General features: G+C 42.4%; 1 protein-coding gene across 1 annotated transcript; it reads left to right on the top strand.

The window, feature by feature from the left end:
* Positions 1-25: 25 nt before the first annotated feature.
* On the top strand, positions 26-12,670 carry LOC115416442 (leucine-rich repeat-containing protein 47-like). The gene is made up of 7 exons (XM_030130219.1): positions 26-622; positions 3,711-4,166; positions 4,238-4,354; positions 5,738-5,853; positions 9,601-9,703; positions 9,865-9,954; positions 12,255-12,670. The coding sequence occupies exons 1-7, from the start codon at positions 53-55 to the stop codon at positions 12,471-12,473; spliced, it is 1,671 nt and encodes a 556-aa protein (XP_029986079.1). The 5' UTR covers positions 26-52; the 3' UTR covers positions 12,474-12,670.
* The last annotated feature ends 3,516 nt before the right edge of the window (positions 12,671-16,186 follow it).

A 16,186-nucleotide genomic window follows, 5' to 3' on the forward strand; every position in this document is an offset into this window, starting at 1 on the left:
GAAACTTACAAACGGAAATGACATACAGTGCTGGAGTGGAGAGTTGAGCAGCATGGATGGTACGGAGAAATGGGCAGAAATAGAGAGAGCAGCGTCGGAAAAGAGACGGGAGCTAGTTTTACAAGGTTCTGTCATCGATAAAAGAATAGGGTGTGCGGGAGGCCTCAGCCCTGCCGTCTATTCCCTCACACTGCTGAACTACCTGGAGGTGAGCCAGTGCCCCAGTCTGACACACATCCACCAGGACATCCGGCAGCTCACCAACCTCCAGAGCCTCATCCTCTGCAGGAACAAGCTCTCCGTTGTCCCCGAGGCCGTCGGAAGCTTGAGGTTCTTGAAGGTCCTGGATCTTTCAGTCAACAACCTGCGGCTTTTACCGGAAGGAATCACCCATCTGAGGGAGCTCAACACTCTCAATGTGAGCTGTAACAGCCTGGAGGTCCTGCCAGAAGGACTGAGCCGCTGCTCCAAGCTCTGCACCATCAACATGTCCAAGAACCTCCTCAGCAGCTTCCCCCCTGACCTCTGTTCAGAGCGGCTGGAGCTGCTCAGCACCCTGGAGGCCTCGGACAACTGCATAGAAGAGCTGAGTGCAGATGTGAGCAAGCTACCTGCTCTGAAGGTGAGTCCAGCTTCAGCCTGAAGCTGTTCATCTACCTGCTCTGAAGGTGAGTCCAGCTTCAGCCTGAAGCTGTTCATCTAACTGCTCTGAAGGTGAGTCCAGCTTCAGCCTGAAGCTGTTCATCTACCTGCTCTGAAGGTGAGTCCAGCTTCAGCCTGAAGCTGTTCATCTAACTGCTCTGAAGGTGAGTCCAGCTTCAGCCTGAAGCTGTTCATCTACCTGCTCTGAAGGTGAGTCCAGCTTCAGCCTGAAGCTGTTCATCTAACTGCTCTGAAGGTGAGTCCAGCTTCAGCCTGAAGCTGTTCATCTACCTGCTCTGAAGGTGAGTCCAGCTTCAGCCTGAAGCTGTTCATCTACCTGCTCTGAAGGTGAGTCCAGCTTCAGCCTGAAGCTGTTCATCTAACTGCTCTGAAGGTGAGTCCAGCTTCAGCCTGAAGCTGTTCATCTACCTGCTCTGAAGGTGAGTCCAGCTTCAGCCTGAAGCTGTTCATCTAACTGCTCTGAAGGTGAGTCCAGCTTCAGCCTGAAGCTGTTCATCTACCTGCTCTGAAGGTGAGTCCAGCTTCAGCCTGAAGCTGTTCATCTAACTGCTCTGAAGGTGAGTCCAGCTTCAGCCTGAAGCTGTTCATCTACCTGCTCTGAAGGTGAGTCCAGCTTCAGCCTGAAGCTGTTCATCTAACTGCTCTGAAGGTGAGTCCAGCTTCAGCCTGAAGCTGTTCATCTACCTGCTCTGAAGGTGAGTCCAGCTTCAGCCGGAAGCTGTTCATCTACCTGCTCTGAAGGTGAGTCCAGCTTCAGCCTGAAGCTGTTCATCTAACTGCTCTGAAGGTGAGTCCAGCTTCAGCCTGAAGCTGTTCATCTACCTGCTCTGAAGGTGAGTCCAGCTTCAGCCTGAAGCTGTTCATCTAACTGCTCTGAAGGTGAGTCCAGCTTCAGCCTGAAGCTGTTCATCTAACTGCTCTGAAGGTGAGTCCAGCTTCAGCCTGAAGCTGTTCATCTACCTGCTCTGAAGGTGAGTCCAGCTTCAGCCTGAAGCTGTTCATCTACCTGCTCTGAAGGTGAGTCCAGCTTCAGCCTGAAGCTGTTCATCTACCTGCTCTGAAGGTGAGTCCAGCTTCAGCCTGAAGCTGTTCATCTAACTGCTCTGAAGGTGAGTCCAGCTTCAGCCTGAAGCTGTTCATCTACCTGCTCTGAAGGTGAGTCCAGCTTCAGCCTGAAGCTGTTCATCTAACTGCTCTGAAGGTGAGTCCAGCTTCAGCCTGAAGCTGTTCATCTACCTGCTCTGAAGGTGAGTCCAGCTTCAGCCTGAAGCTGTTCATCTAACTGCTCTGAAGGTGAGTCCAGCTTCAGCCTGAAGCTGTTCATCTACCTGCTCTGAAGGTGAGTCCAGCTTCAGCCTGAAGCTGTTCATCTAACTGCTCTGAAGGTGAGTCCAGCTTCAGCCTGAAGCTGTTCATCTACCTGCTCTGAAGGTGAGTCCAGCTTCAGCCTGAAGCTGTCCATCTCATTCACGTGTTATCAGGAAGATGTTTCTTTCCTCTCGTCAGCTGGAAATGACCAGTGTGTTGTGTTCAAGTGCTTTTGTTGTCGTACCAAAATGGAACATGGCTGACAGTCTGTCCTGACAGTTTTGGACGTGTTAATTAATCAGCTGCGGCATTTTTAATGTGTTTTTTTCTGTAAATTGTGTGCTCTGTAAATGTGCAGACTCATCAGCTAACAGCAGCAGAATGCTCAGAAAAGCGTTGTTAATCAGTTGTGATGACTTCCTCATCGCTGTGTTGAAAAGTTCAAAGGTTATTTTCATCTCGGCAGTTTTTGTATCCAATTGTTTTTTTCATTAAATCTTTATTCAAGAAGTTAAAATATACAATCAACGTATACAACAAGAAAATAACAAGTTTGCCAGGGGGAAGGATTATACAGTTGTAATACAACATCTAAATTAGAACAAATACTGATAGTTTTTATAGCCTTTTTGTTTCCAGATTTATCTAAAGGCTTTAAATAAAGTTCAACATCTTTCAAAAAATAAATAAATATTTGGTTTTGTGTTACAGAACTTACATTTTTGAATAAAAAGTTTTGCAAGTAAGAGAAATAAATTAATCATAAAAAAAGGGATTTTTTTTTTTCCTTTATAGGGGTATCTGTAAAAACAAAATAATACATTTTTCCACGATGTTACAAAGTCTCTTTGACAAAGTCTCTGAAATAATTAATCTGAAGTCTCTCCACAGTTTGTTGGTGCATGAACAGTGCAGCACAGTGTGTGGATGGTCCCCACAAAAAGAACAGTTTGTTTGTCTTTTTTGAATTTCAACATGTCGTGGTTAGCAGGCCAATATTTAAGAATAATTCTGAAGCATACTTCTTTAACCTTGTTGGTGATGAGGTATTTCTGGGTAATAATCCAAACTTTGTATCCAACATTTTTTCACTTTTCTAGAGGAAAAACAACATGAGGGGGCGTCCATGTGCAATTTTCGAGTTTGTAACTAATATTTACCATAATTCCCATTGCACATGAAGGCAGGATAACCATAGACTGACAAATTTACAACAAAAATAACAAGCTCAGGGTTGTGTAGTAAAACAGTGGAAATGCCTTTAAAATGCTCTGTGGTGATCTTTTACTAAATGCCAAATCCTGTGATTGTGTTTGTTTTGTTGTTCTGTCATTCGGACCGCTTGTATCTGGGATCTTGTCCTTTCAGTCCGGACCCAAAGCTCATGATCATAGGTGAGGGTAGGAACGTAGATGGACCGGTGAATCCACAGCTTCGCCCTTCGGCTCAGCTCCTTCTTACCACAGCCGACCGATACAGCGACTGCATCACTGCAGCCGCTGCACCGATCTGCCGTTCAGTCTCACACTCCATCCTTCCCTCATTCGTGGATGAGACCCTGAGATACTTAAACTCCTCCACTTGGGGTGAGGACTCCCCACCCACCCAGAGAGGGCACACCACCTTTTTCCGGTGGAGAACCATGGCCTCAGATTTGGATTTGGTGAAAGGTGATATACTTTTTTAATGTCAGATTCACTAATTCAAAGAGTCGCTGTCCTTTGTACATGTTTCCTCAGGTACTGGACTTGTCCAACAACAAGCTCCATGAGCTCCCCCCAAGCCTGAGCGACTGCCCCAAACTAAAGGAGATCAATTTCAAAGGCAACAAGCTAAGTGACAAGCGCCTGGAGAAGATGGTCAGCGGCTGCCAGACCAAATCCATCCTGGACTACCTTCGAGGAAAAGCCCGACAAGCAGAGGAGGGAGGCAAGGCGGACGGAGGGCGCGCTGCAGACAAGAAGAAGAAGCAGCAGCAGAAGAAGAAGAGGGACAAGGTGGCAGATGAACAGGAAGAGGTGGAGGAGCTGAACAAGATGGTTGTGAGGGTCCTCCATGTTTCAGAAGCTCCCACAGCGCTCACAGTCCAAGTGAGCGCAGAGGTGAAGGATGTTCGGCCTTACTTGGTGTGCTGTGTGGTTCGGGGCATGAACCTTAAGCCTGGGAATGCTCTGAAACGGTTCCTGATGGCTCAGGTGAGGTCTAACTGCGAACCAGACTTAGATACAGAGTTATGCCTGTAAATAATAACCTGTCGTATTTTCAGACACAGCTTCATGAAGACATTTGTGGTAAAAGAACCACTGCAACCATTGCGACTCACGATGTGGAGCTTCTCAAAGGTCCCCTGACTTACAGCGTTAAACCACCAACCCAGCTGAAGGTAGGCTCATCCAAACTGTTTGAATTCACTTATTATTTATTACAAAACCGGACCACTAAAGGGTCCAGTCCGGCCCCTGAGGTGAATTTGTGAAATGCAAAAATTACACTGAAGTTATTAACAATCAAGGATGTTAATTATATTAAAGTTCAGGTTCCACATACAGACCAATTCAATCTTAAGTGTGTCAGACTATTATAATAACTTAGAAAGAATAACAACCTCTTTTTTTTTTCTTTTAGTGCAAAAAAAGTAAACTTACATGAAAATGTCTACATTTGCAAACTGTCCATTCACAAAAAGGGAATAACATTAACAACCACGTACAACCTGATATATCTCAAGAAAACGACCTGTTCTTAAATGTATTTGTAGATCCACTGTGATCTATAAGTTGTCATGTACATGTGTAAATGATAAACCGAGGCATCGTATTGTTAAAATTGCACTGATTTTTCATTATTCATCATTATTTCACTTTTTTTAAAGAATTTTTTGTAGATGTAAAGATTGTCATAATTCAATTTAGTGATCTGATCCTCTTGAGGTCAGATTGGGCTGAATGTGGCCCCTGAACTAAAACAAGTTTGACACCACTGGCTTAGTACATCCCATGGAAAATAGTAGTTACCTGATGCAATTCCAGTTCTGTGAGTATTTGTGGGAAAAGTTTGTAACAGAAACTCTTTTGTTGTACCAATGGGAAAAGGAATATTTCCCCCTTTTCCTCTGACAGCATCTGCTCAGCTCTCCTGGATTTGAGCCAGTTTAGCTCAGTTTTGGCAGTAGGCTGCATTTAAGCCTCAAGTATAGCACTCCCTCAGTGTAGCTGGTCAGCACAGGGATACATCAGAAGCTATTGTGATTCCATCTGCAAAACAGTGCAACAATGTAGAAAGATGAAATCAAAATGTAGTGCTATTTTAACATTATTTCAGATAAGAATATAGTTCAGACTGAAATCTGTTGTTAATCTGAACTGCTATCAGCCACTATAACAGCCATATTCCACTAAAACCAGTGGGCCTTTAGAAATGAATTCAATAATTAATCATCCAACCGCTAATCACATAACAACAACAAAAAAAAAAAACAGCAGCAAAAGGATGGAAACTGACAGTTTTGATTTCACTTTGCTTCAGTGGTTACCTAATTGAAGAAAACTAATAATTAACTAAACCCTCTACAAACATTTCAAACCTCTTAAATATACCTTTTCCAGACACAGATGTCGTTTTAGAAATCTGTGAAAGGGACATCTCTCCCATCATAGCGTCTGTCTTTCTCGGATCTCTGCCTTCATTTTACATTGTTGTGGACAACAAACTGTATCCGTTATCAAACACACACATCTACATTTAATGCGGTGAATGTGTTTGTCAGATCGTGCCACTTGGTCGGAAGGAAATGTCGGCAGTGGAGTTGATGAGACACCTTCAGCTGGAGGCCAGTGAGCTAAGGAAGCAGAAGAAGAGGCAGAACGTTACTGGACTTCACAAGTCAGTGTCGCATGAGTCGTACATACTGCATTTACACTTGGGTTTCAGTTGTTGGTGTGAGCTCTGCTGTCACTTCACTTTTGCTTGACCCTGATGTGGTCAATGAAAGACGTGTAAATACTTAAGAAAACAAAGTGGCAAGAAAATTCTGTCCCTAGGTTTTGGCAACTATCTAACAAAGTTCATGACACTGAGCGGCTGAACTGGGGGAAACTGCCCGACGCGCCACAGTCCAAAGAACAATCCAGGGTTTAAACAAGACTCCTTTATTTTGCATCACAAAAAAAATCTTCAGGCATCCAAGCATTAAAACATCTTGTGATTTAGTTCATTGGCGTTAAGTTAATTCATAACAACAAAATATACTTAAAAGGACAAAACAAAGTGGTCAGTAAAAAGTGAGCTTCCCCCATCACCCACTCATGACCAAACCCCCACCTAAAGTGAACCAGTGATATATATCACAAACTGCTACCGTCACCAACACCACATGATCCAGTTACAATGTGTCATTACGTAGCTGCTACATCACTGAGCCTACATCTGTCTCCTATACTAGGCTTTATACATAGTGTACCTAAAATGGACTACTAGAAGCACATCGTGTAGCATCCTACACATGTGAACTACACAGTGAAACATACAACACCATCACCAATGTTAGAATTTATATCATAAACTAAAACACTTTTGGCTACAGGTCACTCAAGTCAAACAAAATGGTGGACACTTTGTGGCGGAATTTCCAGACAATGATTTGCTCAGGTGCCTATTTTGTATATGTTGCTCACGAGATGAGTAACACCGTTAACAGTTGCATTTTTTCCATTTCCGATGCGCGCGACTCTGGCATTTGGACTAATCCCTTAATGTCGGACGTTGAGTCGAATCTCTTCTACAGTCACACTTGACTGTTAACTTAAGGTGTGGTCAATAGCTGATATAAAAGCAGCAAAGAAAACACCCAAATGTTTTTGCCAGCTCAAAATGCCACGACTTACGATCCAACAGAGAGAATGTGCCATTGGCATGTTACCAGCAGGTGTGAGCCGTGGTGAAGTCGCTCGCCGTCTGCGCTGTCATCGCAGTACAATCAGTCGTCTGAGTGATCGGATCCCTCAGGACAGGACAGGACTTAGTTCCATGCTTTGTTGCTGCACTGCTTGTTTGGAAACCAGAGGTGGACACACTCGATATTGAATGAAGACACTTTCAGTTTCTGAGTCCCTGTATTCAGTGACTGAATGAACCCGTTAAGTTGATCACAATTTGTCCACAATTCATTCTCCAATGATCAACAATTCCCTCTTTAAAATGAAGGTAACCCCAAGCCACTTAATTTAATAATCTCCAAATATACATATTATTCTGACCCATGCGTTTTTAATGGTGCTACATATATATGAGCAATATGAGCATTTTGAAGTGGTAGAAAATTAACTTTTTACTCTTGCATGTCATGCTTTTTTGCCCTCTTCAGTGACGTACACATGTAAAATTTGACTCACTGAAAACTACTGCACATACAGTACAGGCCAAAAGTTTGGACACACCTTCTCATTCTTCGCATTTTCTTTATTTTCATGACTATTTACATTGTAGATTCTCACTGAAGGCATCAAAACTATGAATGAACACATGTGGAATTATGTACTTAACATAAAAGTGTGAAATAACTGAAAACATCTCTTATATTCTAGTTTCTTCAAAGTAGCCACCCTTAGCTCTGATGACTGCCTTGCACACCCTTGGCATTCTCTTGATGAGCTTCCAGAGGTAGTCACCTGAAATGGTTTCACTTCATAGCTGTGCCTTGTCAGGGTTACTTAGTGGAATTTCTTGCCTTATTGATGGGGTTGGGACCATCAGTTGTGTTGTGCAGAAGTCAGGTTGATGCACAGCTGACAGCCCTATTGGACAACTGTTAGAATGCATATTATGGCGAGAACCAATCAGCTAAGTAAAGACAAACGAGTGGCCATCATTACTTTAAGAAATGAAGGTCAGTCAGTCTAGAAAATTTCAAAAACTTTGAATGTGTCCCCAAGTGCAGTCGCAAAAACCATCAAGCGCCCCAACGAAACTGGCTCACATGAGGACCGCCCCAGGAAAGGAAGACCAAGAGTCACCTCTGATGCTGAAGATAAGTTCATCTGAGTCACCAGCCTCAGAAATCGCAAATTAACAGCAGCTCAGATTAGAGACCAGATGAATACCACACAGAGCTCTAGCAGCAGACACATCTCTACAACAACTGTTAAGAGGAGACTGCGTGAATCAGGCCTTCATGGTCAAACAGCTGCTAGGAAACCACTGCTCAGGAGAGGCAACAAACACAAGAGATTTATTTGGGCCAAGAAACTCAAGGAATGGACATTAGACCAGTGGAAATCTGTGCTATGGTCTGATGAGTCCAAATTTCAGATCTTTGGATCCAACCACCGTGTCTTTGTGCGACGCAGAAAAGGTGAACGGATGGATGCTACATGCCTGGTTCCCACCGTGAAGCATGGAGGGGGAGGTGTGATGGTGTGGGGGTGCTTTGCTGGTGACGCTGTTGGGGATTTATTCAAGATTGAAGGCAACCTGAATCAGCATGGCTACCACAGCATCCTGAAGTGACATGCCATTCCATCCGGTCTGCGTTTAGTTGGACCATCATTTATGTTTCAACAGGACAATGACCCCAAACACACCTCCAGGCTGTGTGAGGGATATTTGACCAAGAAGGAGAGTGATGGAGTGCTGCGCCAGATGACCTGGCCTCCACAGTCACCGGACCTGAACCCGATCGAGATGGTTTGGGGTGAGCTGGACCGCAGAGTGAAGGCAAAAGGACCAACAAGTGCTAAGCATCTGTGGGAACTTCTTCAAGACTGTTAGGAAACCATTTCAGGTGACTACCTCTGGAAGCTCATCAAGAGAATGGCAAGAGTGTGCAGAACAGTCATCAGAGCTAAGGGTGGATACTTTGAAGAAACTAGAATATAAGAGATGTTTTCAGTTATTTCACAGTTTTTTGTTAAGTACATAATTCCACATGTGTTCATTCATAGTTTTGATGCCTTCAGTGAGAATCTACAATGTAAATAGTCATGAAAATAAAGAAAATGCGAAGAATGAGAAGGTGTGTCCAAACTTTTGGCCTGTACTGTACATTGCACAATAAGTTCTGAAAACACTGAAACTTGAGTTTGAAAGAGTGAATCTTTGTTGTGAGAGTTTTGCAGATTTACATTTGCAGTCACAGCTAATGTTACAGGTAGTATTCAGAGTTACTTACAGAAGTTGCAAGGTTGTGTGAGTCCTTCACTTTTTGACAACATTAACTCTGGTTCTTCAGAATGGCAACAAATATGGCACTCAGTGTGACAAGAAGGTTGTAAAGATGGAGAAGACCTGGACAAAGTAATGTTTGCACAGATTGGTTTTCAACCTACTTAGTTTCATTTGTGCCAAACAGTTTTTTAATTAGACTTCAAGCTTTGAAACACTGAGTTTCAACATTTCGAAGCTCTGTGTTTTCAGTTTTGAATTCTATTATGATAAGATTCATCATATACTTATTTTTTGGTCATTTCTGGTCTCATGTAAAAGACACAATTCAACATCGATCATACCATGTACTGTTTGTATGTGCAGAGGGCAGTATTGGCTGAGGCATAAGGCATCACAAGCTTATTATTGTGCACTTTTTACTAGTGTAGAAGCATCACATGTATTTGATTTCATCTCCTTTACCATCAGATACCTGCAACTTCTCCAGGGGAAAGACCTCTATCCCTGCCTAGTGGATGCAGAAGGTCATGTGATCTCATTCCCACCAATCACCAACAGTGAGAAAACTAAGGTGACAAATCTGTTTGTAGGAATTAGAGCAGAAAGCTAAATGTACTAGTAGACTTCAGTGTTTTATAGGAAGGACTTTGTAGATTGACTGTCTGAGTCTTGTGTCTTATTTTGGAAGATAAACAGTTCTTTACACTAGGTCATGTGATGATCCCTCTACAGATCAGGAAGACCACCAAAGAGCTGTTCTTGGAGGTGACCAGTTCAACAAGCCTGCAGATCTGTAAAGATGTCATGGACACTCTGATTGTGGTAATCACTGTGGAGTCTTTTCTGTGTGTAAAAGTAACACTGCACTTCTGGGAACTGCTGGTGTTGCTTTAACAAACTGAGACGGCTAAAGGAAAAACATTAACAACCTGGTAAAAGGAACTTGTTTCAAAGAGGAATGAATGAAAAGTCCAACACAGGAAGTCACACAGGAAGTTAAGTGGTTACTTTCTCATTGGCAATAAGATGAACAATGGTAATACAGGAAAGGGACCAAAGCAAACCAACTCTAGATGGAGATACAGTACAGCACCAGGTTTGAACTCAGCAAGCTGATGGGTGGTTTGGGTTTTTGAGGTGTATTCTTAATACACATCCTGGCCAAAAAGTTCAATAGTTCAGATCCTTCCTCTGGATGTTTAAGTTCTTTAATCTGAACTGATGCAGTGAGGAGCTTCTCAGTTCTTGAACAACCATCAGTTCGATAGAGTATACAGATTGGACTGTGTTTCAGTGGAAAAAGGTCATGTGGTCTGTTGAGTCCAGAGTGACCCTGTTCCAGAGTGATTGGTGGATCAGGGTGAGAAGATAGGAGGATGAGGTGATTACCCATCATGCCTAGTACCTACAGTACAAGCCTGTGGGGGGCAGTGTTTCAGGATCTTGGCAGAAGATGATGCAGCTCTGCACAAATGTTCTGTGAGCTTATTGCACAGATGTCAAGGTGAATGGATGCCGTAGTCAAAGCTAAAGGTTGTCCAAATAAATATGAGTGTGGAACTTTTTTTGTCCAGCCTTTGTAGTCCTTGTGTACAGTATATGTGCACAAAGTTAGTAACGCATAGATTCAGAAATGTTGGATCATGGATGTTATATTTTCACTTGAGGCTGAGAATGTAAGAGCAGAAACACTAGATTTGTAACATGGCTTAGAAGCGGCCCCTGGTTTACATGGAGTCTTCATATGTTGTTCATCTGTGACAGCAGTCGAATAATGTCAGGAAGCTTAGCACACAGTTGATTGGAACCCAACTTCCAAGTTTAAACACAAATACTTTATGATTAACATTCAGTCATCTTTGCTAACGAAGTAGGGTCCAGCGAGCTAATATTATTCAACACTTACCTCAGAGCAGATAAAGGACTTTTCACTGATCAAATGAATGTATGAAATGTATGGATGAAACCGACAAGAGCATATTGTTGTCCTATCCGTTTACTTCTGCGATTTCAGAAATGTTACTCAAGACATTTGATGTTTATCTAGTTAGGGCTGCACGATTAATTGATTTTAAATCGAAATCGGATTTTTTAATTTGGATAATTTTTAAAAAAGGGAAATTGTCAATTCGATATCATCTCTCGTGCCTCCGGGCTATGGTAGCTCCTCCTCCTGTCTGTGAGAGCGGTCTTTCACAGAAGTCTGTGTAATGACCACAGATGTTAGATCTGTGATAGGCCGCAGTAGTGACACCAGTGTAAGCCGTCATTTCACTGATCCCCCAGTTCAAATACAACTGCGTTGGGAACACTCATCTTATGTTGTCCTGCATGGATCCGTACCGTCCCGTCTTCTCCTGATCCGGGTCCAGGTCTCGGGGGCAGCAACCTCAGCAGAGGAGCCCAGGCAGGACTCTCCCCAGACACATCCACCTGCTCCAGGGGAATCCCAAGGCGTTCCCAGGCCAGACCACAGATATGATCCCTCCAGCGTGTCCTGGGTCGGTCCCTTCCAGGCACGGACCCACAGTTTAAATAGAACCATATGGGGATCACTCAGATTACATGGTCCACGCATGCACGCACGGCTAATGCCTGTCACATACTTACATTGGTACGACTTCTGAGGGCTCATCACTGATCCCATCACAGATTTGGGAGCAGTGCTTTGCATTGTGGGCCTCTCATGAAAACAACATGCTGACTTCTGTTGTCTTTTGTAGTTTTACCCAAAAATTTAGAGAAAAAAAGTCAGGATTTTTTTTTTTGGCCAAAATCGTGCAGCCCTATTTCTACTCATGCACTCATTAGAGTTTAAGTCAAGTTTGTTTGATGTAAGCCAGTCCAGAATTTCCACATCCCATCCCTACTTGTCTCTTATCCATTAACTTTTGCTAATATTTTTTTAAATGCTACAAAGTGACGTGTGCAAAAACTGTTGAAGTGCACCAACGGTGACTAAGGGGGCTGAGAGTTTTAGGTTTATCGCCTACTTTTTGTTAGTCATGTAGAACTGATGGAATGTTACTTTGAAGAAGGTAGTTGGTGTTGTGATCTATCCCTGTGCAGCTACACGTGACACATTTACGCAACATAACCAATATTTGTTTGTTTCATCACAGAAAATGGCGGAGTTGAACAAGTTCACGGCAGAGAATCAGGAGGAGGCAGGCTCAGACAGGGAAGGGGATGGTGCCCCTGAGCCCGAGGGTGGCCACGCCTCCAGCGAACTGATAGTCCAGCAGGTCCGGACAGTTGACCAGGATGGAAACCTGAAGGTCGTCTACCCATCGAAGACCGATCTCACCAAAGACATCAGCAACTTGATGGTTGTCTGGTAGTGGAGTTGGATCTGTACGTTCATTCACATGAAGTCAGCTGAAGGAAGTCATATCTTTGCATTTTTGTCACATGAAAACAAACTAATCAGCCACTGAGTCAGTCAGTCAGTTCAGGGAGCAGTGAGATGAACATTTCAGCTTTGAAAACCCATATAGGCTCCTATTTTAATAAATCATTTTACATTATCTATGTGATTTAAAAAAAAAAAAAAAAAAAAAAACTGGGCAAAAATTGTGTATTTCCATTATTTCAACTCCATTGATTGGTCAGTTATTTAGTTAAACTCACTCTGTAGAGCGGATAGATTTGTACGACTTAACCCTTTAAACTGCAGCAAATAATGGCCAAGTCAGGCCCTGTTTAAATGACAAAGGCTTTGTTGTATGTCAGCCTCCTGTTTACCCAGAAATGTCATTTTAGATTACCTAAACTGGAAACTTTTGAATACTGCCTCCAGTGGAACAGCCGTTTTCGTCATGTCAACAGGAAAGACAGACTTTTCAGATGTCACATACTTTTGTTTTCAGATGAAACGTGTAAACAGGACCTCTGCCTGAATAAAGTTCATTTCTGTTATTTCATATGAAATGTGACTTTTTTTGTAGGTTTAATTGTTCACTTTGTTCTTGCACATTCAGTGATTTTGGTGGTCCTGGGTATCTGCGTCTACATCTAACAAAAATAAAACTAAAGCAACACATTAGTCCTGGGTGTATTTATCTGTCATTACAATCATGAGTTAGAGCCCCTGAAAATGTATTCAAAAATGTACATATCTTTCAGGTCCTCTGTGTTATTCAAGCAGCAGATAATCACTTGTAAAGTTTACATCCAGTTTGGATAAATGTATTCAAACACTGTTTCTTCCAGACATTTCAGTGTTCCCTCTGTTAGTTCAGTTAACACCGTAGACTGTTTTAAACAGAAAAATTCAGTTACACAATGTACAACTCAAATTCCACAATTATTTGTCATTATCATTTTGGGCTGAACCCTGCTGAGTAAAGGGACCAACCACAGGTTCAGATCAGGTTTTGAGCCCAGCTTTAAATATGACCGGCTACAGAAATGTGCCCAAGTCTTACAACACCTTTAGCTTTGTTGTTGTTGCAGGGTTGAAAGGAGCGTACATATTTAATTTAGGGACGCTCCAATACCGATACCAGTATCGGGCATCAGCTCTGATACTCAGTATGTGTATTCGTACTCGTAAAAGTAATCTGATACAAATGCAGCGATCCCACTTGTGTCCGTGTGCCATTCCAAGTTCAGTGCAGCAGGTACGAGGAGGAGGAAGAATGTGTGAGTGTGAAGAGTGTGGAGATGGAACCAAAGAAATGATCAGAGTAACACTGACAGTACCGTTCAGACACACACAGATACAGACGCAGCCTTCTGTCTGTAATCTGACTACATTCATCTGTTTTCCAGCTGATGGAGGATGAGTACCCAGACACAGAATACCAGCGGGAGTACGGCGCAGTGCGGACCGCCGCCAGCGGAAGTGAAAACCAAACCTGTCACTCATTTGTCTTTTCTCTTCCTGCTGAAGCTAAACTTTTAAACCTTACAGAGAAAACACTAACATTAGTATCACAGTAGTGTTCCTCTGTCGTCTACAGGTTTGGTATTACTGACTTTCTTCTTCTTCATTAAAACTTTCCCTCTTCTTCGTGGTATTTGTCCAGTATGGTTAATTCAGAGCGGCGCCCCCCTGGTGGATTAACTGACAAACACTCATTCCAACACATTAAATGTCAGTAGCAGCACTTTGTTCCAGTCAGACTAATGACAACGACAATAAAGCACATTTACAAAAGGAACTAACAACTGGAATGGGATTATTAAGGACTAGGATCAGTACTCGGTATCAGCAAGTACTCAAATGGAAGTACTTGTACTTGTACTCGGTCTGGGAAAAAAGTAGTATCGGTGCATCCCTAATTTAATTCTCTGTCTTTTCTTCAGATCCCACAAGAAAATACAGGAAACATGTACAGCCGGAAAAGGAGCACAAAAGAAAGTGAGCTCAGTGGGTTGTAAAGGTTAAAGCAGTGTATGACTTACATCAACTTTTGTTTTCAAATTTGTAAAACCCAAGTGCTATCATAATTATTAATCCATTAGTCTGTCTGTGCTTTCTCACCTGAATCACATCCCTCATGGTGAAAAACTTTGAAGATGACGGAAACCGAAATGTCACTCATGACTTTTTGGAATTTTTGTCGCTATGTACATTGTGGGAATGGGAATTCCACGCAGCAGCCATTTTGCTGTCTCTTGGTGAGTGCTGAACCCAAATGTGGTCTTTACCTCCATCCACCAACTAGACTCACTCTTTAAAACAGCCCTGGTGGACGGGAGGAGTTTACATTGTAGCGATCTGGCTCATTTTCTTGCAGAATTGAGAACACTTTTGCTTGGTCGCTGCATGGAATTTCCATTTCCACAATGCACTTCGCAACAAAATTTCTGAAAAGGCCTGAGTGACATTTTGGTTTGTTCTGTAAACAAGTGGACTGTGTTTATGATGGAGTCATCTTCAAAGATGTTCACCATGAGGGAAGTGATTCAGGCGTGTTCAGGTTTTACAAATTTGAACAAAAAAACAACTGTGATGAAAGTCATACACTGCTTTAAAGTCACTGAAGCACTTTTTAGTGTGACCTCTGTCCCCGTGACTAGAAGCAGCACAACTAAAACCTGACGTGTTGAATGAAACTTGGTAGAAAACATCCGAAAATTAGTCTGAACAAACGGGTGCAAGACATGAAAAATACAAAGGGGGCTTTATAGAAGCTGATTTTTCTGTGAAACTTTTGTTTTGACTGCTGTGCACATATTTCCAGATTGTATCTTAATACAGAAACAGAAATGCTTGTGTTGTCATTACAACTTTACTAAACCAACAAACCTAATGTTGGCCCAGGACTTTAGTGCAGTACTGTATCTGTGCTGTCTGACACATCCAAACTCCCCCCTCAGCCTGTTATTCACTTTTTAGCATTTTTCCAAACGTACAGTGAGTGGACGCTGAAACACTTTACATTTAAGGATAAGTTGATCACATGGGGGCATGGCTGCCGGTGAACCTTCAGTCAGAACATCAACTTTACACATGCATTTCTGTACACTGCAAACCCAATGTGCCAGAGGTCAGCTGAAATAGAACTGCACCCTGGAGCACATTAAATATACAGTAAATGGATAATAATCTGAGACTCTCCTTATGAAGCAGCAGCTCCATGTTGAGGAAAAACTCTGGTGAAGCAGAAGCAGGTACAGTCAGACTGCAGCTCACTTCAACTAAACTCAGCTGGACAAACTCCAGTCTTACCTGTTCCCTCCTGCCTCTCATCATCCAGCCTTTTTCTCCATTAATTTCCTTTTTAGAAACACATGAATAGAATAGAATAGAATAGAATAGAATAGAATAGAATAGAATAAGCTTTATTGTCACTGTAAAGTACCACAGTACAGTGAAACAAAATTAGTTTTTATGTTCTGTAAAGTGCTCAGAGTAAAATACATCAATTATAAAAACAGACAAGTCTTGTCAAGTTTTTTTTTTTTTTTTTTTTTTTTTTATTTTATTTTTTTTATTTAACCTTTATTTAACCAGGAAGAAAATCCCATTGAGATTAAGAACCTCTTTTCCAAGGGAGTCCTGGCCAAGAGGCAGCACAACACAGAGTTACAACACAATAATTTA

The sequence above is a fragment of the Sphaeramia orbicularis genome, unplaced genomic scaffold (assembly GCF_902148855.1).
Source record: "Sphaeramia orbicularis unplaced genomic scaffold, fSphaOr1.1, whole genome shotgun sequence".
Taxonomy (NCBI): domain Eukaryota; kingdom Metazoa; phylum Chordata; class Actinopteri; order Kurtiformes; family Apogonidae; genus Sphaeramia; species Sphaeramia orbicularis.